Source organism: Macaca thibetana, chromosome 7, assembly GCF_024542745.1.
Source record: "Macaca thibetana thibetana isolate TM-01 chromosome 7, ASM2454274v1, whole genome shotgun sequence".
NCBI lineage: Eukaryota > Metazoa > Chordata > Mammalia > Primates > Cercopithecidae > Macaca > Macaca thibetana.
In genome coordinates this window covers 43,496,261-43,518,560 of record NC_065584.1, presented here as the reverse complement: position 1 = coordinate 43,518,560, position 22,300 = coordinate 43,496,261, and the positions used below count along the sequence as shown (strand labels likewise).

The 22,300-nt window shown below is 42.1% G+C and overlaps 1 protein-coding gene across 4 annotated transcripts in view; it reads right to left on the bottom strand.

The window, feature by feature from the left end:
* ESR2 (estrogen receptor 2) overlaps positions 1 to 22,300 on the bottom strand; it is a 69,705-nt gene that overhangs the window by 14,051 nt on the left and 33,354 nt on the right. For all 4 annotated transcript variants that reach the window (XM_050797884.1, XM_050797883.1, XM_050797881.1 and 1 more), the window contains 3 exons: positions 19,672 to 19,971; positions 16,452 to 16,590; positions 8,869 to 9,002 (listed from right to left, as the gene is read on the bottom strand). In XM_050797884.1, the coding sequence (XP_050653841.1) occupies positions 8,869 to 9,002; positions 16,452 to 16,590; positions 19,672 to 19,971 (573 nt within the window). The remainder of the gene's footprint in view (positions 1 to 8,868; positions 9,003 to 16,451; positions 16,591 to 19,671; positions 19,972 to 22,300) is intronic.

Here is a 22,300-nt window from a genome sequence, read left to right as displayed (position 1 = left end):
AAACTTCTATCCTAACATGGGATAGAGAAGTTCGCAGCCTTTTGACTTAAGAGACCTACCCCATTTCTCCTCTTCTGACCCTTATCCTCCAGGGCCTCCACCCTGTGCTTTATTTGGTTCCCTGCCTGGTGGTATCTCTTTTCCATTTAGCCTACAAACTTTGCTCTCAATTTTTGTTTTGTTTTCATTACATTGTTTACAGATTCATTGAGGTATACCTGATATGCAATAACCTGCACATATTTTGTGTGTACGATTTGATGTGCTTTGACATACGTATACACAGTGGAACCATCAGCACAACCAAGATAATGAACACACTCATCTGCAATTTTTTGACTTTATGATGGTACAAGAGTGATATGCATTCAGTAGAAACTGTACTTCCAGTAGCCATATAACCATTGTGTTTTTTCATTTTCAGTACAATAACTTTCGGTATTCCACAAATTACATGAAATATTCATTACTTTATTATAAAATAGGCTTTATATTCGATGATTTTGCCCAACTGCAGGGTAATGTAAGTATTCTGAACACATTTAAGATAGGCTAGGCTAAACTATGATGTTCAGTATGTTAAGTATATTTTTGACTAGCAACATTTTCAACTTAAGATGGTTTTTTGGGAAATAACCCCATTATAAATTGAGGACCATATGTAGTTGTATAGATTATTTCTGGACTCTCTGTTCCATTGATCTATTTGTTTCTCTTGACATCGATACCACATTATCTTTGAAATCAGGTAGTGTAAGGCCTCCAAGTTTGTTCTTTTTCAAAGTTGTTTTGACTATTCCAGGTCCCTTGCATTTTCATATGATTTTAAGAATCAGCTTATCAATTTCTACCAAAAAGCCTCCTGGGATTTTTATCAGTTTGAATCTATAGATCATTTTGGGGGAGCACTGAAAACAATACTGAATCTTATGATCCATTAACATCTCTATTTACTCAGGATTTCTTTAATTTCCTTCAGCTATATTTTGCAGTGTTTAGCGTGCAGGTTTCACGTCTCTTGCAAGTTGAGTCCCAAAATTTCATGATGTTTGATGCTATTGTAAATGGTATTGGTTTTTTATTTCAATTTCCAGTTGTTCACTGCTGCCACACAGAAATACAATTGATTTATATATATTGCCCTTACACCTTACAAACTTGCTAAATTCACTTTTTTTAGACTCCTTAGGACTTTCTACATAGATTATCATGTTTTTTAAATAAAGAGTTTCACTTCTACCTTTCCAATCTTGATGGCTTTTACCCTTTTCTTGCCTTATTGCACTGGGTAGAACTTACAGTAAAATGTTGAATAGAATTAGGGACAGTGGACATACTTGCCTTGTTCCTGATTGTGATTAAGTATAATATTAACTGTAGGTTTTTCATAGATGCCCTTTAATGGGTTGAGGAAGTTTCCTTCTATTTCTTGTTTGTTCAGTGTTTTCAGCAGGAACGGATGTTGGATTTTGTCAAATGCTGTCTGCATCTATTAAGATAATCATGGCTGGGCACAGTGGCTCACACCTGTAATCCCAGCACTTTGGGAGGCCGAGGCGGGTGAATCACCTAAGGTCAGGAGTTCGAGACCAGCCTGGCCAACATGGTGAAACCTCATCTCTACTAAAAATACAAAAATTAGCTGGGCATGGTGGCGGGCACCTATAATCCCAGCTACTCAGGAGGCTGAGGCAGGAGAACTGATTGAACCCAGGAGGCAGAAGTTGCTGTGAGCCCCAAGATCACGCCAATGCACTCCAGCCTGGGCGACAGAGGGAGGACTCTGTCTCAAAAAAAAAAAAAAAAAAGATAATCATATGGTTTTTCATTATTATTCTGTCAATATGGTGAATTTTGATTGATTTTCAAATGTTAAAGAAAACTTGTATTCCCGAAAATTCTGCTTGTTCATGATGTGCTATCCTTTTAATATAGTATTGGATTCTAATTACCAAAAAAAAAATTTAGAGAACTTTTGCATATACATGCATGCTGGAAATTGGTCTGTTGTCTTTACTTCCAATGTGTTAATCTGAGTGTTCTATCAGAGTAATGCTGGTCTCACAGAATGAGTTGGAAAACATTCCATGCTCTTCAATTTTCTGTAAGAGTATGTGTAAACTTGGTGTATTAGCCCATTTTCACACTGCTGATAGACATACCCAAGACTGGGCAATATACAAAAGAAAGAGGTTTATTAGACTTACAGTTCCACATGGCTGGGGAAGCCTCACAATCATGGCAGAAGGTGAAAGGCACGTTTCATGTGGCAGCAGACAAGAAGAGGGCTTGTGCAGGGAAACTCCCATTGTTATATAACCATCAAATCTTGTGAGACTTATTCACTATCATGAGAACAGTAAAGACCCACCCCCATGATTCAGCCATCTCCCACCGGGTCCCTCCCACAACATGTGGGGATTATGGGCACTACAAGATGAGATCTGGGTGGGGACACAGAGCCAAACCATACCACTTGGTATTATTCATTCCTCAAATGCATGGTAGAATTCTCCCAGAATTCCAGATGGTGGTGGGGCCACCAGTTGGTGGAGCAGTCAGAACACACACATTTATAGGTTAAGTTTGCCATCTTATATGGGCACAGTTTGTGGCACCCCAGAACAATTACAGTAGTAACATCAAAAATCACTGATTACAGATCACCGTAATAGATATAATGAAAAAGTTAGAAATATTGCAAGTGTTATCAAAATTTGACACAGACATAAAGTGAGCACATGCTGTTGGAAAAAATGGTACCAACAGCCTTGTTAAATGCAGGGTTGCCACAAACCTTCGGAAAACATGCAGTATCTGTAATGCACAATAAAGCAACATGCAATGAAATGGGATGTGTTTCTATTCTTGAGCTTTGTGCTGGGATGCAGTTAAATCACTTAGCAATTGTTTGATCCTCCAGGCTTGTTTTTAAGTTTTGCTTGGTAGGATCATAATGGCCTTTAGTCTAGGCCCACTACTGAGGCAATACCCTTCTGAGTACTATATGAAGGCTGAGAAGTGCCCAATGCCCAGTGTACTGCAAGGTTTTTCACCAGTGTACTGGCTGGTGAGAATGTGAACTGTTCCTGGCCCTGTGTGAACTCTAGGGATTGTTTTGCCCACTCCTTTCTGATGATTCCTTCCCTGTCCTTGATATCCTCATAAGCATGGGCAGATTAGCACTCAGCTGAAGACTTGAAGAGGACTCTCCATACATCTCAAAATTCTGTGTGTAGCTCTTTCCCATTCAGTACTCTCCCCTCCAAGTCCTAGCTGCCTTGCTACCAGGAGAGATCACTGGTATCTATTTGGGTTACCCTTTGTGATGGTTAATCTTAGGTGTCAACTTGGCTGGATAAAGGGATACCCAGATAGCAGATAAAGCATTATCTCTGGGTATGTCTGAGAGTGTTCCAGGAAGAGACTAGCATTAGAATCAGTGGACTAAAGCCAGGCACAGTGGCTCACACCTGTAATCCCTGCACTTTGGGAGGCCGAGGTGAGTGGATCACTTGAGGTCAGGAGTTGAAGGCCAGCCTGTCCAACATGGTGAAACCCCATCTCTACTAAAAATACAAAAAATTAGCCAGGCATGATAGTGCATGCCTATAATCTCAGCTACTCTGGAGGCTGAGGCAGGAGAATCACTTAAACCCAGGAGGCAGAGGTTGCAGTGAGCCAAGATGGCACCACTGCACTCCAGCCTGAGTAACAAAGCAAGACTTCATCTCAAAAAAACAAAACAAAAAACAAAAACAGTGGACTAAGTAAGGAAGATCTGCCCTTAACCAATGTTGGCAGGCATCATCCAATTGGCTGAGGGCCCAGATAGAACGAAATGGCAGAGGAAAGGAAAATTCTCTCTCTCGGAGCTGGAACACCCATTTTCTCCTGCTCTTGGACATCAGAGCTCCAGGTTCTCCGGCTGCCAGATTCTGAGACTCACACCAGTGGCCTCCTGGTTTCTCAGGCCTTCAATCTCAAACTGAGGGTTACACCATCAGCTCCCTAGTTCTCAGGTCTTTCCACTTACACTGAGCCACGCTACTGGCTTCCCTGGCTAACTAGCATGCAGATGCATATCACGAGACTTCTCAGCCTTCATAATCATTCAAGTCAATTTTCATGATAAATCCCCTCTCATTTATCTACCTACTTACCTATCCAGCCTATTGGTTCTGTTTCTCTGGAGAAACCTAATACACCCATCCCTGCTTTGCAACCTGGAAACTGGCTCCAGGCAGTAAACGGGACAAAGGACTCTCCTCGTTTGTGTCCCTCCTCCTGGGGAACACTGCTGTCCAATGTCCAATATCTGTTTTTATATATTCTGTCAGGGTTTTAAATTTTAAGGCAGGGAGGCAGATTACATCCCTATTTTTCGTTTAAATTTAAATACCATCCAGAACAAAAAAGCCTGTACTTACAAACCCTTAAAACCTAGCATAGAAAAGACTCACTTATCCTAGCAGTGAAAATTGTCCCATTTTCTCCAGAGCAATGCTGAACAGGATCAATTTGTTTTGACAATTGTTATGACTACCAAGAAAGAAAGGAAGTTCCTTAAAAGAAGATTTCTGTCCAGGCGCAGGCCCAGTATTTTGGGAGGCCGAGGCAAGTGGATCACGAGGTCAGGAGTTCAAGACCAGCCTGGCCAACATGGTGAAACCCCCATCTCTACTAAAAATACAAAAATTATCCAGGCGTGGTGGTGGGTGCCTGTAATCCCAGCTACTCAGGAGGCTAAGGCAGGAGAATCCTTTGAACCCAGGAGGCGGAGGTTGCAGTGAGCCGAGATCGCACCATTGCACTCTAGCCCGGGCAACACAGCAAGACTATGTCTCAAAAAAAAAAAAAAAGAAAAGATTTCTTAAACTTGGATTTACGGTAAACAAATTTTACTCATTTACCGCCACAAGTGGTAATTACATCACATGTCTCCCTCGCCTTCTGTAATTCTCTCAATGTGGCAGCTCTGTCATACTGCAGGGGAATGCTGTAGCCTTCATCTTTCCCATTTGCACAGATGCTGCGTCTAGCTTTGACAACAACACAATATGATGTCTGGGAGGCTAAAATGCCTATAAGGAGCCTTGCCAAACAGAAGGCTTTATACTGCAAAGTGTTGTAACAACAAGCAAACACTGCTTTCTGAGAAGCACTTTCCTGCACAGAAAAGAGTTCTAAATTATTTCTGAAAGTGAGAGAAACCCCATCATCTGGCATTTGATGATCCTCCATTGCCAAGATGGGAAGGTACTCTTCAAGCAGATCCTCCCTTTGACAGAAATGGTAGCACGTATGTGAGGTAATGTTGGTAGGTGGTTTAGAAAAGGTCGGAAAGAGTTGATTTTATTCCATGATCAATTTCAAATATCCTGGCTGGTGGGCTGGATGTGGTAGCTCACACCTATAATCCCAGTATTTTGGGAGGCCAAGGTGGGTGGATCACTCAAGGCCAGGAGTTCAAGACCAGCCTGGGACAACATGGTGAAACCCTGTCTGACATGGTTAGGCTTTGTGTCCCCACCCAAATCTCATCTTGAATTGTAATCTCCATAATCCCCATGTGTCAAGGGAGAGACCAGGTGGAGGTAATTAAATCGTGGAGGCAGTTTCTCCCATGCTGTTCTCATGACAGTGAGTGAGCTCCCACAAGATCTGATGGTTACATAAGAGTCTCTTCTGCCTTTGCTTGGGACTTCTCCTTCCTGGCACCTTGTGAAGAAGGTATCTTGCTTCCTCTTCACTTTCCACCATGATTGTAAGTCTCCTGAGGCCTCCCCAGCCAAACTGAACTGTGAGTCAGTTAAACCTCTTTCCTTTATAAATTACCCAGTCTCAGGTATTTCTTCATAGTAGTGTGAGAACAGACTAATATATCATCTCTACTAAAAATACAAAAATTAGCCAGGAGTGGTGGTGTGCACCTGTAATCCCAGCTACTTGGGACACTGAGGCAGGAGAATTGCTTGAACCTGGGAGGCGGAGGTTTCAGTGAGCCAAGATTGCACCACTGCACTCCACCCTAGCCTGGCCAACACAGGAAGACTCTGTCAAAAAAAAAAAAAAACAAAAACAAAAACAAAAAAACCTGGCTGGACTTTCCTTATATGCACATCAACATAATCATCAGTGTAAGCTGGGCCCTCATGCTATTCTGTAAAAGGTGAATGGTAACTATAAACAGGGAAGGGTGTGTTGGGTGCAGGGGAAATGACCTGTTAGGCAGGTAAGGCCAGATTGAGATTCAACTAGGAAATGCTCAAAGGTTGTCCTCCAGGTCTCTATACCTTCACATGGTCTTCAGATTCCTTCTTCATTCTCCCTCACCCAGTTCTTCAGGGGCTAACCCCACCCTCCACCCCAGATCCAAGCAACTCCTCGACAGGATCCTGTGCTCTCTCCAGAGCTAATGTATGGTCTGTTGCCCATTTACAGAGATGGGTAGAAATTGAGTGTGAGCATTTAAAAACTTTTATAGCAATCAACAGAGAAATTTTAAATCAGTTGAATATAACTAATAATATTATAAACTAGGACTTCTATTTTTCACTTTTATTTTTTCTCATAATTCATTTTTGTTATATTTTGCAAAAGTAACTATCCTTAACACTCTAGCCTGGGCAACAGAGTGAGACCCTGTCTCAAAAAAAAAAAAAAACCAGTGCCAATATCCAAGAGTCTGTGAGAGAAGACATGTATGAAGGTCAGCTGGCCCCAGATCAAGAGGAGCTGGAAACATGTGACCACAGTGAATTCTGCATTGAATCTTGGCTTCAGGAACCACTACTTTGGCTGATTTAAAAGACCATAGTATAATATAATCTGATACCTCCCTGTTGTTTCAAGCATCGAACTCTAAGATTAAATAAAGAAAGCCCCATATGTTGTCCAAATAGAGATATCTGTAAGTCTTCAGGTGAACATTAAAACCTGGATATACACAGTGTTTGAGGAAGAAAAAAAAAAAATCAATAACCTAGAGGCCAAACAAGAGTAAATGGCTAAGCAAAGCCATCAATATCTGCTAGAGCAGCTGGCTTGGACGCCAGGTAGATCGTGAACTGACCAGTGTGACAACCATCCAGAAACTTAGAAAATCATACAAAATAACACATCTCTATTGCAGTAATGTTTATGCTTCCTAATGTTAAAAAGGAAGAGGATCTGGATATTCAATAACAGAGAAATGGTTGAACAATTTAGTATAATGCCCTCATTTCAAAGATTGTGTTAGATCTCTCCTAGTTGACCCTAGAATGGTTTCACAGCATTTTGAAAAGTTAAAAAAAAAAAAAAAAAAAAAATCCAGGAGTTCGAGACCAGCTTGGCCAACATAGGGAGACCTCACCTCTACAAAAAATACAAAAATTAGTCGGGTGTGGTGGCAGGTGCTTGTGGTCCCAGCTACTCAGGTGGCTGAGGTGGGAGAATCACTTGAGCCCAGGAGGTCAGAACTGCAGTAAGCCAAGATCGTGCCACTGCATTCCAGCAGGGGCAACAGAGTGACATTCTGTCTCAAAAAGAAAAGTGAAAAAACAAGATACAGACTGCGCACAGTGGCTCATGCTTATAAATTCCAGAACTTTGGGAGGCTGAGGTGGGAAGACTGCTTGAGGCCAGGAGTTCAAGGCCACCTCTGGCAACACAGCAAGATTCCGTCTCTACAAAAAAAAATTGTTTTAATTAACCAGGTCTGGTGGTATGCACCTGTAGTCCAAGCTACTTGTGAGGCTGAGGTGGGAGGATCACTTGAGCTCAGTTCTAGGTTACAGTGAGCTATGATCATGCCACTGCCCTCCAGCCTGGGCAGCAGAGCAAGACCCTGTCTCAAAAAAAGAAAAGAAAAAAGGAAGGGAAGGAAGGAAGGGTCACGAAAGTTATAGTGTTATTTTAAGGGCAGGTATTCCTGATTTTATTTTCTTCCTTGTATGTTTTTCTCATTTGAATGTTTATTTACAATAACCAGATATTATTTATATAAGAAAAAGCCAACAAAACTAAACCATCTGCATATCCTAGACACCTTATTTCCCTCCTCTACCTCCCACTTTTCCCTCAAGTCAAGTCCCTTGCTCCCTGACCTCACGCCACAATGTCAGTTCAGGCTCTCATTGCCTCTAATGGGCCCCCAGCTTCAGTCTCTGCCCTTTCTAGTCCTCCACATGGAAACCAGAGTGACCTTTCTATATTGCATATCTGTGCATGACACTCCCCTGCCTGAACCTCTTCTAAGCTGCCCAAAGCCCAAGCAGCAGTTTCTAATCTTCAGCACTGCATTTTACAGTCATGCCTACTTCCCTCTGCTCTTTCCTGAAGATTTGTTCAAACATCATTCCCTTCAGCAACAACTCCAGCATTTCTCCTATTTTCCAGTAGTACTTTGTGTAGACTTTATCATAGCACAGAAATCATTTTTAATGATTTGTTTTCTCTCCCTCCCTGCCTACACTATGAGCTATTTGAGGGTAGGACCATATCTTTACTGAATGAATGAATCTAAAAAAGTAGGACCCCAAACGTAAGTATAAATGCATGCCAACCATGTAAAGTGTCTGTGTAAGCAATGAAAAAAGGTTAAAAGATAAACAATTTAAAGTTCTTTTCTTTTTCTTTTCCAGCAAGTGGCTTGAGCTACTTTTAAACTGATTGCCAGTCATTCACTTAATGAGTAATTTATGTCCAAGTTACCAAAAGTTATCTACAGTTTAAATCGCTATCAAAATAAAAACAAAGTCCAAAAGGAAACCATTTTACCCTTTTCAAATAAAATAGAAGTTCAACATTCTTCTTACTGTCACACTAGTTGTAGAAACAGCATCTCTCCCCGATAAAACATGGCCCAGCTGTGTGGTTACTTACTGGAATTGAGCAGGATCATGGCCTTGACACAGAGATACTCTTTGTGTTGGAGTTTTAACTCTCGAAACCTTGAAGTAGTTGCCAGGAGCATGTCAAAGATTTCCAGAATTCCTTCTACGCATTTCCCCTCATCCCTACAAAAGTTCGTTTGGAAATTTAAGGAACATAGCTTCAGGAAACCATCAAAAAAACAATAAGGAGTGTTTTCTTTTTAATCTCAAGTTTCATCTTGTAACATGTTCATCTGATAATACAATTTTAACTACAACAGGGTGTTAATGAGACCACACCCAGCAATATGAAATTACTAGAATTATCTTCATATAAAGAAGACAGGCCATTTCCTATAAATCCCAAAAGTAAATATATGAATAAATATTATTTAGGCAACAATGTGCATTGGAATATTTTCCTGCTATATTTTCACCAAATGTTTTCTTACAGCAATACCACTCCTATTGATTGTTTTCAATCAAAACCATGTCAGTCAACCAACCCCAGATATGACACATTTTTTAAAACGAGACATTCCACGTTCCCATCGGGAAGTATTAATGAGGAAGACTGTGTGTCATAGAAGCAAGTGTCCCAAGAATAAAACTCCATATCTAAGGCTTAACTCTCACTTCCTGGTGGTCATTTAGAAACTGGTGTAGCAACTAAGACATTTACCTGTAATTTGAAAGAGCTGAATATGACAAAGAAATCACAATTAGAGAAGATGGATTAGAATCAGGAAAAGAAGGTATACACGGAGGTGGGGAAAATTTTTGACTTGCCAAGGATTATCTTCACGCAAGGATTATCTTTAAACCTTGAGCCATCTAATCAAAATTCTTTGGAGCACTCCTTATAGAAATAAATGTTTAAATATACTTTGAAAATAAATTATTTGAACTTTATCTGGAAAATACCAGCTTCTATTCACTCCAGCCAGACACACATTATTCCACCTCACTGCTCCCCCAAAACACTCTATTATTATCAGTCACAGGGTTATTGGAAGTCCTTGACAAGCAGTTAGATGATTTTGTCATAAAACCACTGTTTGTTGCTGAAAGCCGGCAGCACACAGGAAGGGCAATGGGTTTATGTGAGTTCCATTTTCAGTCTCTAGCAGCCCCTGAAGGGGCCTTGAGGTCTTCAAAGAGCTGGCTGCTCCCCTCCTCCTTCCCCGAACTCAGGGCATTTCCAGTGATGGCAGTATTTCAGGGAAGAGTCTCTGACACCACTGGATACACCAATCCTGTGTAAGTCTTTCCCATTAGCTGCTGTGTACATGGCACTCACCGGGATCCTGCATTCCGAAGCATTCATACTCTCCCACCCAGACTCACTCACACAGAGCTACAAGCGTGCAAATTGCTCACTTTGGCATATGAGCATTACTAAGTTACTAAATTACTAAATCGTAAATTCTGTAAACACCTGCAATTTTCTGTAAGTACACAGGTTAAGTGACAAAACACCAGTGCCCCCTGGAAGTCACTCATAGGAAAAGGCCATCTTACAGAATCCAGAGCACTGGGCAAAGAGTGCCAGATCTACAGGAAGCCTCATCTTTCCACCTCCCCAGCTCCAGGCTCTCCCAGGCAACCTGATGCAGGCATCCAGTAAGGACAACACAAGCCCTGCAAAGAGATAACACACAAAACACCTGGGCACTGAATCCCTTCATGCCACATCACCGAATCACCCTGCCTGTGGACAATTCATTATGGGAAATTGTAACTGTTGGACTTGGGGACATTTGATACTAAGGAAAGCAGTTTGAAAAGATCTCTGTGGGGGAAAAAAAACTCCTGCATTGATAGTCTGATTATCTCTTTATTCTTCTGTGCTGATGTGGGATTATACACACATGCACAACACATACATACATACACACACACACACTCACACACACCCCCACACACACCCCTCCCCAAGTGGTATGGTAAGGGGACCAACCTGAAATCAATCCTATTTTCCAGAAGTACCTGTGCCTTAGTTCTTAAATATTGAAATTGGTATCATTTCCTCATTAAAATATATGCCATTTTCACTACAAATTTTTGTTTCAAAAATGGGGGGAGGGTTTGCATACTGAGGTATTTTAAACCCTGATAAAGGCTGTCACTCACAGTAATCAGACCATATATACCTCATGGAAAAAGTTAATTTCTAAACAAAGTCTAAAGAACTAGGTCTGATTGCTTTCTTTTTAAGCAGGTGTGACAGTCAACCATTTCATTCAAGGGGTGGCAAAGTTAGAATATTTTTATTCACTTCACAGTCTGCAGAAACCAAATACATTTCTACAAAATAAATGAGAAATGAAGGGGCAATAAAGTATAAGACATCATAAATGACAGCCCAAAAAAGTTCTTTCAGATGAGTTATACAGAACAAAGTTAGGAAAGACTCTAAAGTAAATTAGTGACATCTATTTTATTTATTTTATAATTTTAGATTGAAACTGAATTATGAGTAAGAAATTAGGACAGGGTTAAAAGAGTTGAATTAAAGACAGGCTGGCTGCTCATGTCTGTAATCCCCGTGCTTTGGGGAGGTCAAAGTGGGAGGATCACTTGAGGCCAAGAGTTCCAGACCCGCCTGGGCAACATAGCGAGACCTTGTCTCTACAAAATAATAATAATAAACCAGGCATGGTAGCATATACCTATAGTCCCAGCTACTCAGGGGGCTAAGGCAAAAGATCACTTGAGGCCAGAAGCCCGAGGTTGCAGTGAGCTATGATGGCACTGCTGTATTCCAGCCTGGGCCACAGAGCAAGACCCTGTCTCTAAATTAACAAAAACAGAAACAAAAACAGGACATACGATTTCAACGTTAAAATATTGAAACAATGTATCAATCAAACTGACCTACTCAGGAAATTTATTTTTGCACACTATCTGTCCATCAACTACTAAATAAAATCAGTAATAACATGGAATATCTTTGTATTAGTCCATTTTCGCATTGCTATAAAGCATTACCTGAGACTGGGTAATCTATGAAGAAAAAAGGTTTAACTGACTCACAGTTCTGCATGGCTAGGGAGGCCTCAGGAAACTTACCATCGTGGCAGAGAGCAAAGGGAAACCAAGGCACATCTTACACGGAGGCAGAAGAGCGAGCGATTGAACGAGACGGGGGAGCTGCCAAACACTTTTAAAGCATCAGCTCCCATGAGAACTCACTCACTATCATGAGAACAGCATGGGGGAAACCGTCTCGATGATCCGATCACTCCCACCAGGTCCCTCCCTTGACAATTTCAGATGAGATTTGCTGGGGACACAGAGCCAAACCATATCAATTTTATTACTTGATAATAACTTTTTTTTTTTTTTGGAGACAGGGTCTCACTCCGATGCCCAGACTGGAGTGCAGCGGCATGATCTCTGCTCACTGCAACCTCCGCCTCCTGGGTTCAAGTGATTCTCCTGCCTCAGCCTCCCATGTAGCTGGGATTATAGGCACGCACCACTATGCCTGGCTAATTTTTGCATTTTTAGTAGAGAAGGGGTTTCACCATGTTGGCCAGGCTGGTCTTGAACTCCTGACCTCAAGTGATCCACTCGCCTCAACCTCCCAAGGTGCTGGGACTACAGGCATGAGCTACCGAGCCTGGCCAATACTCACTCTTTATAAAATAAGAATATTGTTTTTTATTTTTTTTGAGATGGAGTCTTGCTCTGTCACCCCAGGTGGAGTGCAATGAAGTGATCTCTGCTCACTGCAACCTCCACTTCCTGGGTTCAAGCAATTCTCCTGCCTCAGCTTCCCAAGTAGCTGGGATTACAGGCGCCTGCTACCACACCCAGCTAACTTTTGTATTTTTAGTAGAGACGGGGTTTCATCATGTTGTCAGGCTTGTCTCGAACTCCTGACCTAAGGTGATCTACCCATCTCGGTCTCCCAAAGTGCTGGAATTACAGGTGTAAGCCACCGTGCCTGGCCTAAAGAAGAGTATTGTTTAATACAACAACAAAATGTTGAATGAGTGGGCCTCCCTTTGGGGTACACTATTTTGTACCTATATATATATACCTGCTGGCAGCACACACCTGGGTACAGACCGTGGTTTACCTCTGTGTATATGGCAATGGCAGGGAGTGCTTAAGGCTTAGAACATAAAAAGGACTTAATAACTGAAGTGAAATCACTTATGTACAAAGGGTAAATTAAAATTCGGAATTGAAAATTCAGTGGCTACCTTGAAGGAATTTAGCATACAAATAACTGATGTGAATGTAAACTCAAGACATTTATACATATATAATTCCATGAACCTCTCTGCAAATGTCCACAATGGGATCCAAGCCCAGATACAAACTTCCTCTGACTAATAATTTAACATTAGTCAGTTGCCTGTTGATACTAAGGACACAAAAATGCCTTTCCATATGTGATTTTTATGAATTCAGTGGTTAGTAAAAGAAGAACTAAATGCTTAGAAATAAGCTGAAGTAACTAGATTTTCCTCTCATCCTCAGTAGATACAAGTTTTCTTGTTGCAGAAACCTCAACAAGAATAAAGGGAAACAGAAATTATAGTTTCAGTATCCACAAATGGGCTGTTAGTTGTATTCACTGTTTATACAGCCATATTACCACTTGAAGAAACTCTGGTAGGACAATCCAGCAGAAGACAGTTATTTTCAAATGGTGTGAAGATTATGTCTTCATTTTGCAAAAAAGAGTTGTAATAGAACTCCTTTATGGAGCCTGACTCCTGACTTTTGAATGAGCAACTCCTCTACAAATACACCTATTACATAAAAGTATATTCATCTGTATAAGAGATGACTACGTAACTGAACTATCTTAGACTTCAAGTTCCTGACTTCACAAAGTTAATGGGTTAAAAATGCTAGAGATTGTAGGCTGGGATGGTGGCTCACGCCTGTAATCCCAACACCTTGGGAGGCTGAGGTTGGGGGATCACTTGAAGTCAGGACCTCAAGACCAGCCTGGCCAACATGGTAAAACCCCGTCTCTACTAAAAAAAAAATAATAATAATAATAATAATACAAAAATTGGCCAGGTGTAGTGGCACATGCCTGTAATCCCAGCTACTCGGGAGGCTGAGGCACAAGAATCGCTTGAGCCTGGGAGGCGGAGGTTGCAGTGAGCTGAGATTGCGCCATCGCATTCCAGCCTGGGTGACAGAGTGAGACTCCATCTCAAAAACAAAAAACAAACAAACAAAAACTACTAGAAATTGCAACAAAAAATAAACACCAGTAATCATTCAAAAAAAAAAAGTCTGCTCAATGTGAATGCATTTACAATTCCCAAGAATTCCTCTTCTATACTCAAACATACTAGATTTATGTTGTAAAACATAATACTTTCATATAAGTTATAAAGGCAGTGTGAGTCTATCATAAATAATTCGTTAAAAAAATAACTTTTCTTCTATTAACTAAAAGGTAGGCCTAATATTTTTCCAGGATTTGTGTCCACTTATAGTAATATATACACACAATTACAGGAATTAAAGAACCCATACAGAGAAATGAGAGAGTAGAGAGTTAATTGTCCTAAAAACCAGGAATGAATCAGTCACCAAAAATAAACACTAAATTTGGCATCAATTTAGAAATCAAGACAAGAGATAAAATAATTTAATCCAAAAGTCTGCAAATTATTTGATTTGTCAAGGGATGGAACGTCTCCCTAGGACTAACCTCTAGGAGAATTATATGTGTGTATTTATACATATGTATATTTGGCCTCAGTTAAAACCCAAGCAGAATACAATGGCTTGGCTAGGTGCTTGGCTTTTCAGCCTGCCTTGCAACATGGTACCCCGAGATGACAGTGGGGAGAGTGGGTTTCTACAGTGTGTTATCAGTAGAACAGGGCTGTTCTCTACCAAAACATCTCTGTACTGAAGAATGTGCTCTTTGTCTACATTGTCACCCAGGACAACAGGCAGAATAAAGTAGACAGTTTGCCGTTTGGCAACCCCCTAAGTCCAGCTCCACCACCTACTATCCTGTCAGCAGGTTTCTTAATCTCCCATTTCCAAATATCTGAATGATAGAGATAATAATGGGTCCTACTCCCTTAAAGAGTGCAGGAAGATTGTGAAGATTAAATGTGTTGACATAAGTTAAATGCATAAGGTGCTGCTAAGCACATACAAGCCAATAGGTTAGCTATTTTGTTTGTTACTGAAGCGTCTTGTGCCCTGCACTTCTCTGCTTTTCCAGAGCCTCCCTCCATGGTTTACCACCTGGGCTCTCGTTCAAGTCAATCCATCCTCCAGCTCTTCCCAAAGGATCTGTTCTCTGTCAAAACACCTTCATTATGCAGAACAGTGCTCTTTTAATAACATTGTCAACCATGACAAAAAGCAGAATGGGGACTGATACCTTGGGGCATCACTCTTCATCTGTGTAACACAGGGTCTTCGGATGATCTTAAAGTGGTAACAGGATTATAATGCAAGAGTTGGGGTAGACACTAGGCATCCTCCCACACTGTGCAGAGTCAGATGTGGCTGAACATTCAACACTAGCATTTTTTCCACAAAAGGGGCGTGGAAATCAATTTCCATGCAGATTTCAAACTGCTCAAATTCACACCAAAAGGGTATTCTACTTTCCTGCTAAAAAGCTTGAGTGTTTTTATATAGTCCAGCTTTCCCTCCATAAACAGTTCACCTAAGTCAATTAAAAACTGGTTCCTTTTCTGTCATCTTTAAAAGAAAATCAAATGCAACCAAGATATAGATAGCATCATGTCCCATTTTCTGTTAAGTTTCATGTAGTATTAGTAACCCTTCCTTCCACCACTATTGCCAAAAATGCTATATAGTACATGCATTAGAATGAGTTAAAGCAGACTGGGCACAGTGGGGGCTGTAATCCCAGAGCTTTGGGAGGCCGAGGTGGGTGGATCGCCTGAGGTCAGGAGTTCAAGATCAGCCTGGCCAACATGGTGAAACCACTTCTCTAGTAAAAATAGAAAAATTAGCCTGGCGTGGTGGTGGGCACCTGTGATCCCAACTACTCGAGGGGCTGAGGCAGGAGAATCACTTGAATCCAAGAAGTGGAGGTTGCAGTGAGCCAAGATTGCGCCTCTGCACTCCAGCCTGAGTGACAGTGAGACTCCGTCTCAGAAAAAAAAAAAAAAGAATGAGTTAAAGCATAAGAAAATAAACTTGGCAGATTTGTAAGAATTTTATCACCTGTCCAGAAAGCTCCAGACGTAATTGGTCACTATAGGTACAGAAAACAACAGGACAACTTAAGATTATAACCTGAAAATGGAATTTTTAATGCAGAAAAGTCTGTCGACTTATACATGTAGTGGCCACATACCTACAGGATACACTCCCCTATTAAAGCGCTGGCCTGTAAATGCTGCTGCACCACAGATTAAAAATGAGTCACAGGACCCTGAATCCCTGGACCCAACTCTCTCCTCCTCTGGTTCTTGACCCAGTGAAGGAGCTAATGATACTATCATCCTCTAATTGCCCTGCAAGTGTGAGATTTTAATTGCAGCACCCAGGACTTTGTTCCCACTAAGTACCTTACTCAAACAAGTGGGAGAAGAAACACAATGCATTTTTTCTCACCTGTCCAGAACAAGATCTGGAGCAAAGATGAGCTTGCCGGGGTGGTCAATTGAGCGCCACATCAGCCCCACCATTAACACCTCCATCCAACAGCTCTCCAAGAGCCGCACTTGGTCGAACAGGCTGAGCTCCACAAAGCCTGGGGAAAGCAAGAGGCGGTGAGACACCCGCACCCTCCTCCTCAGCTACCTGTGTCTGTTGAGACAGAATGGCAAGTGTTAAAACACTAAGAAAACACAAACCATTAGGGAATCGATATTTTATAGATATGATTGACTACTCATTAAAGGAAGAAAACTTTGAAGTTAAGCTGCGTGACTCAGTTTCCAGTCTTCGACCCCTTCTAGAGACAAATATACTTCATTTAGAGTTTGTCAAGCGTGATGACCTGGGCTCAGAACTGATCTTGGTTAGCTGTGTCCTGATAATTCCTCTGCACTACTGAGAAGGTTGATGCTTGGTTGCCAGTCAGAGGAGCTGCCTGTCTGACCCAATCTTTGACTGGGATCAGAAGGGGTGGGGGAATGGGGTAGGTGGAGGTTGGGGTTGGAGGCTTGCAGACAGCAGTGTCAGCCCCCGCAGAAAGCCAAGGCCTCAACTTCAAGGATTTCTCTGATTGCTTAAAATTTCCCATCCAGTGTTAAGATCCTTCCGGGTAGAAGCACTGTTTCTGGGCGATTCTATCCTAAGCAGCAAATATCGCCAAGCACAATGGCGCACACCTGTAATCCCAGCACTTTGGTTGGCCAAGGCGGGTGGATTGCCTGCACCCAGGAGTTTGAAACCAGCCTGGCCAACATGGAGAAACCCCATCTCTACAAAAAATTATCTGGTCATGGTGGCAGGTGCCTGTAGTCCCAGATACTCTGGAGGCTGAAGTGGGAGGATTGCTTGAGCCTGGGAGGTCGAGGCTGCAGCGAGCTGAGATTATGTCACTGCACTCCAGCCTGGGCAACAGAGCAAGATCCTGTCTAAATAAATAAATAAATAAAATAAAGAGCAAATATAATAACAAAGCAGGTCCTGACAACCTAATAACTCATGTTGGTCACAGTACTGTTTGGAAACAGGTAATCTCTGGGGAAGGAAGCACTTCAAAAGCAAAGCAGAGAACACCGGGGCTTCCTTCACAAGCCATGATAAAAGGAGACGGCCATTTAATATAAATATGGCAACAAAAGACACAGCCTTGGAGTGAAATGGACTCTGGTTTGAACTCCAGCTCAGCCTCTTTCTAGCTGGTCACTTAATCTCCCATTAAATCTTTGTTTTTCTTATAGGAAAATGGAGGTAACAATGCCTATCTCTGAGAATGTCCTATAGGCAAGATCTCTTATTCTTGTTTTACAGATGAGGAAACTATGGCAGAGAGAACATAAGTGTTCAAGTCTTTGAACAATTATAATGTAAATCTGTCTCAAGGAGAATGTAATGGTGTTATGAGTGTAAAGATGGATAAATACTTTCTAAATCCACATGCTTTGCTCAGTTTAGGTTCCTAATATGTATACACCTTCCCAATCTCACCCACAGTAATAGACAATAAGCCTACCCAAGAGATCATGGCTCTTAACCTTGTAGATATTCAACAAGATCAGGGCTAGATGATATTTTAATTTTTTTTTTTTTTTTTTTGGTTTGGACAATGACCATGCCAGGTAAGAGAGGGGGAAAAAATCACACCTCCAGACTATGCCTACGTTTCCTGAAAACTTTTCAAAACACCAGGCTTGAATAAGGAATAACGCAGTTTAAGAGTTCAGATTTCTTATGGCACAAAGAAGGGGCACAGCTTTCAGCAATAATTAATTTCATCACTGCTCTCCGTGTGTGGTCCTGCGAAATCGTGTTTGGAATACACTTAAAGCAAAAACTAGAGGAAAGTGCATCAGGATTGCCTCCTCCAGGAAAAAGCAGAAAAAAAATAATTCTGGCAAAGGTGAAGATGATAGACAAAACAAAATACAACTCGAAACCAAAAATCCTCAGCAAGCTCAGAAGAAATGGGCCCAGTTCAACAAAAGTCCCCAAATGATACTGTCCCCGTAGGCCTCAGTTCCCTGGGCTCTTTACCCGAAACTTCTCTTCCCCCAGCTTCTCGCCCCTCCTCATCTTTACAGCTTGCCCAGTGCAGTCGTTGCCCCCCAGGCCATGGGAACGCCCCCAGTGGCTCAGAACTTGTAAGAGGCTTCATTTCTTCAAGGACTGTAAAGAAGGGCATGGAGAACCTTTCACAGGGGGATTGTGGGATGTTGCCATTTTAGGTTAGAATCCTAGATTCACTCTTTCACAGAAACACCACGTCAAATGATAATTAGCTGGTAATTTCAGCATCATACAGCACTTCAGGTCTGTATTACAAATGGGCTTGGGAGAAGTGATCACTTTAGAGGATGGAAAATGCAGGTTCCAAATGATAACTCATGAGTAACTAAGCTCATTTTTAACTTGATGGCATTCCAAGTTTATGGGCCCACTGATGATTCGTGTAACTTCAACCACTGATTTACTCTCTTTGTCCATACATATTCATTTGTGTATATAATACTGATTCTCTATTGGAACAATAATTTACAAAATTCTATTTAGCATCTGACAAACCTTTCACTTTCAAACTAGTCATACTGTACTCTACCCCACCCTACCCAACCATGCCCCTCCTCTCAAGGTGAGGAATCCAGAGCCAAGAAATGGGGCAATGTAGAGTCTACCTTTTAACCACGTTCCAGGTTCCAGGACTCTAGGATTTCTTGCCCAAATGACCCCAAGCCCAGTTCCAGAGTCTGGGTGGGTTCCCTGGGTCCATCCTCCCAGACCACCTCTAGGCATGAGAGGGGGCCAACAGGTGAGTGTCTGTAGCAGATGTGGACACACAGGATAGGGTTTGTGCCAGGTAGTATGGGAAGCATCTAGCCACAGGAAAAGAAGAGAGTCAAGAATAGAAATGGCTGGGCCACGCACAACTCTTTCTTCACTACCATGTGGGGTACAGAACTCAGAGTCGTCTCAGAATTCTAAATCAGAACGTGGCCTTGTTGAAGGTAGCTATGCCAAGACGGGAGGAAGGAACATATTGCACTCAAAAGTTACAAATCCAGCTGAGAAACCGTTAAATATCTAGGCACAGCTCACAGACCTCTACTTTATACTCTTGTCCTTTAAATATTAGCAGCAGGCCTTTCTACAAGTACACGGAAAACTAATAGCCCGAAAGCCCTACCGGGAATCTTCTTGGCCCAGCTGATCATGTGTACCAACTCCTTGTCGGCCAGCTTGGTCAGGGACATCATCATGGAGGCCTCAGTGAAGGGCGCGCTGGGGCGGCTGATCAGTACATGGGGTGGCTCAGCCTCCAGGAGGGTGAGCACCAGCTGCTCGGGGCTCAGGGCGTCCAGCAGCAGCTCCCGCACTAGGGGCGCATGGCTGCCACTCCTCTTGGCCTTGCTGGCGCAGTGCAGTTGCTCGTCGGCACTTCTCTGTCTCCGCACAAGGCGGTACCCACATCTCTCTCTCCGGGAGCCTGAAAAGGAAAGCAGGGTCATTCAAATTGTTAGGGTAAAACCGCAGTCAAGTAAAAGAAGCTTGACTTTTATTTTTTGGAGCCTGTGGGGCACGTACCAAAGATTACTATGGTCGTGATTGTACTAGGAAAACCAACGACATAACTTTTCAGGAACTTTTTAGGTCTCCATTTCCAGGTCATCTATAGATACTGACACCATTTCTCTATAAAGAGTGCTCATAAACCTGTTTCCAAACCATGAAATTAGGAATTTTCTTCAGGTAGAAAAATGGGGATATTTCCAAAGGTATCAAATAATATACTTTTAACACATTCTTAAAATGTTTATATGCATGTGTGCATATGTATATATTTCTTTATTCATACTTACACAAGTATATTTCAAATAGCAAATTAAGTGAAAAAATCTGGAAAATATGGAAAAGAATAAATTTTGGCAAAAATTCTTTCAGTCTTTTTAATGCTTTTATATTTTTCCATGTTTTATATACAAAATTTTTTTGTTGTTGTTTGTTTTTGAGACGGAGTCTCACTCTGTCACCCAGGCTGCAGTTCAGCGGCGTGATCTCGGCTCACTGCAACCTCAGCCTCCCAGGTTCAAGCAATTCTCCTGCCTCAGCCTCCTGAGTAGCTAGGATTACAGGTGCCCACCACCATGCCCGGCTAATTTTTATATTTTTAGTAGAGATGTGATTTCACCATGTTTGGCCAGGCTCGTCTCAAATTCCTGACCTCAGGTGATCTGCCTATCTCAGCCTCCCAAAGTGCTAGGATTACAGGTGTGAGCCACCATGCCCGGCCTTTATACACAAAATTAGATTGTAGTATATACACTATTTTATTTTAATCGTATTTTTGAGACAGAGCCTTGCTCTGTTGCCTAAGCTGGAGTGTAGTGATGCAATCACAGCTCACTGCAGCCTTCCTCTCCTGGACTCAAGCAATCCTCCTGCCTCAGCCTCCCAAGTAGCTAGGACTACAGGAACATGCCACCATGTCTGGCAAATTTTTAAATTTTTTTGTAGAGATAGGGTCTTACTATGTTACCCAGTGCTCAATAGTTTGACAATCTATTTTCTCAGAACGCATTGGGCATTAAAAATCATTTTTAATGTTTGCTAATCTAACAAGTGACTAAACCATCTTGCTTTACTTTGTATGTTTTAATTACTAGCAAAGTTGATTTATATGCTTGTTCTTTGGATTTGTTTACTTTTTTTTTTTTTTTTAGAGACAGGGTCTCTGTCACCCAGGCTGAAGTATGGTGGTATGGTCATGATCACAGCTCACTGCAGCCTCAACCTCCCAGGCTCAAGTGATCCTCCCACCTCAGCCTCCTGGGTAGCTGGGACTACAAGTGTGCACCAACACACCTGACTAATTTTTGTATTTTTTGTAGAGACAGGGTCTTTTTTTTTTTTTTTTTTTTTTTTGAGACGGAGTCTCACTCTGTCGCCCAGGCTGGAGTGCAGTGGCGCGATCTCGGCTCACTGCAAGCTCCGCCTCCCGGGTTCACGCCATTCTCCTGCCTCAGCCTCCCGAGTAGCTGGGACTACAGGCGCCCACAACCGCACCCGGCTAATTTTTTTTTTGTATTTTTAGTAGAGACGGGGTTTCACCGTGGTCTCGATCTCCTGACCTTGTGATCCGCCCGCCTCGGCCTCCCAAAGTGCTGGGAATACAGGCGTGAGCCACCGCGCCTGGCCGAGACAGGGTCTTGCCATGTTGCCCAAGTTGGTCTCGAACTCCTGGGCTCAAGTGATCCACTTGCCTTGGCCTCCCAAAGTGCTGGGATAAGCCACCACACCCAGCCCAATAAGTAAGTTTTGGTGATATAGAAACAAGGTGGAACCAAAATACCAAACAATAACATGTAAAATGAGAGAGGAATTATTTTGGTTAGAATTTCTAAGATTCTTTTTTGGGAAGACAGAAGCTTAAATTCTCAAATTAATCAAGAACACATGTTAAAAAGCAGAAATATCATTAAAGGAACTGAAACATGGCCAAGCATGGTGGCTCACACTTGTAATCCCAGCACTTTAGGAGGCCAAAGGTGGTGGGGGAAGGCAGATCACTTGAGGTCAGGAGTTCAAGACCAGCCTGGGCAACAGAGTGAAACCCAATCTCTACTAATAATACAAAAACTAGCTGGACATGGTGGGAGACACCTGTAATCCCAGCTATTTAGGAGGCTGAGGCGGGAGAATCACTTGAATCTGGGAGGCGGAGGGTGCAGTGAGCCAAGATCACGCCACTGCACTCCAGCCCTGGTGACACAGCGAGACTCTGTCTCAAAAGAAAAAAGGGAATTCAAACAGAATGC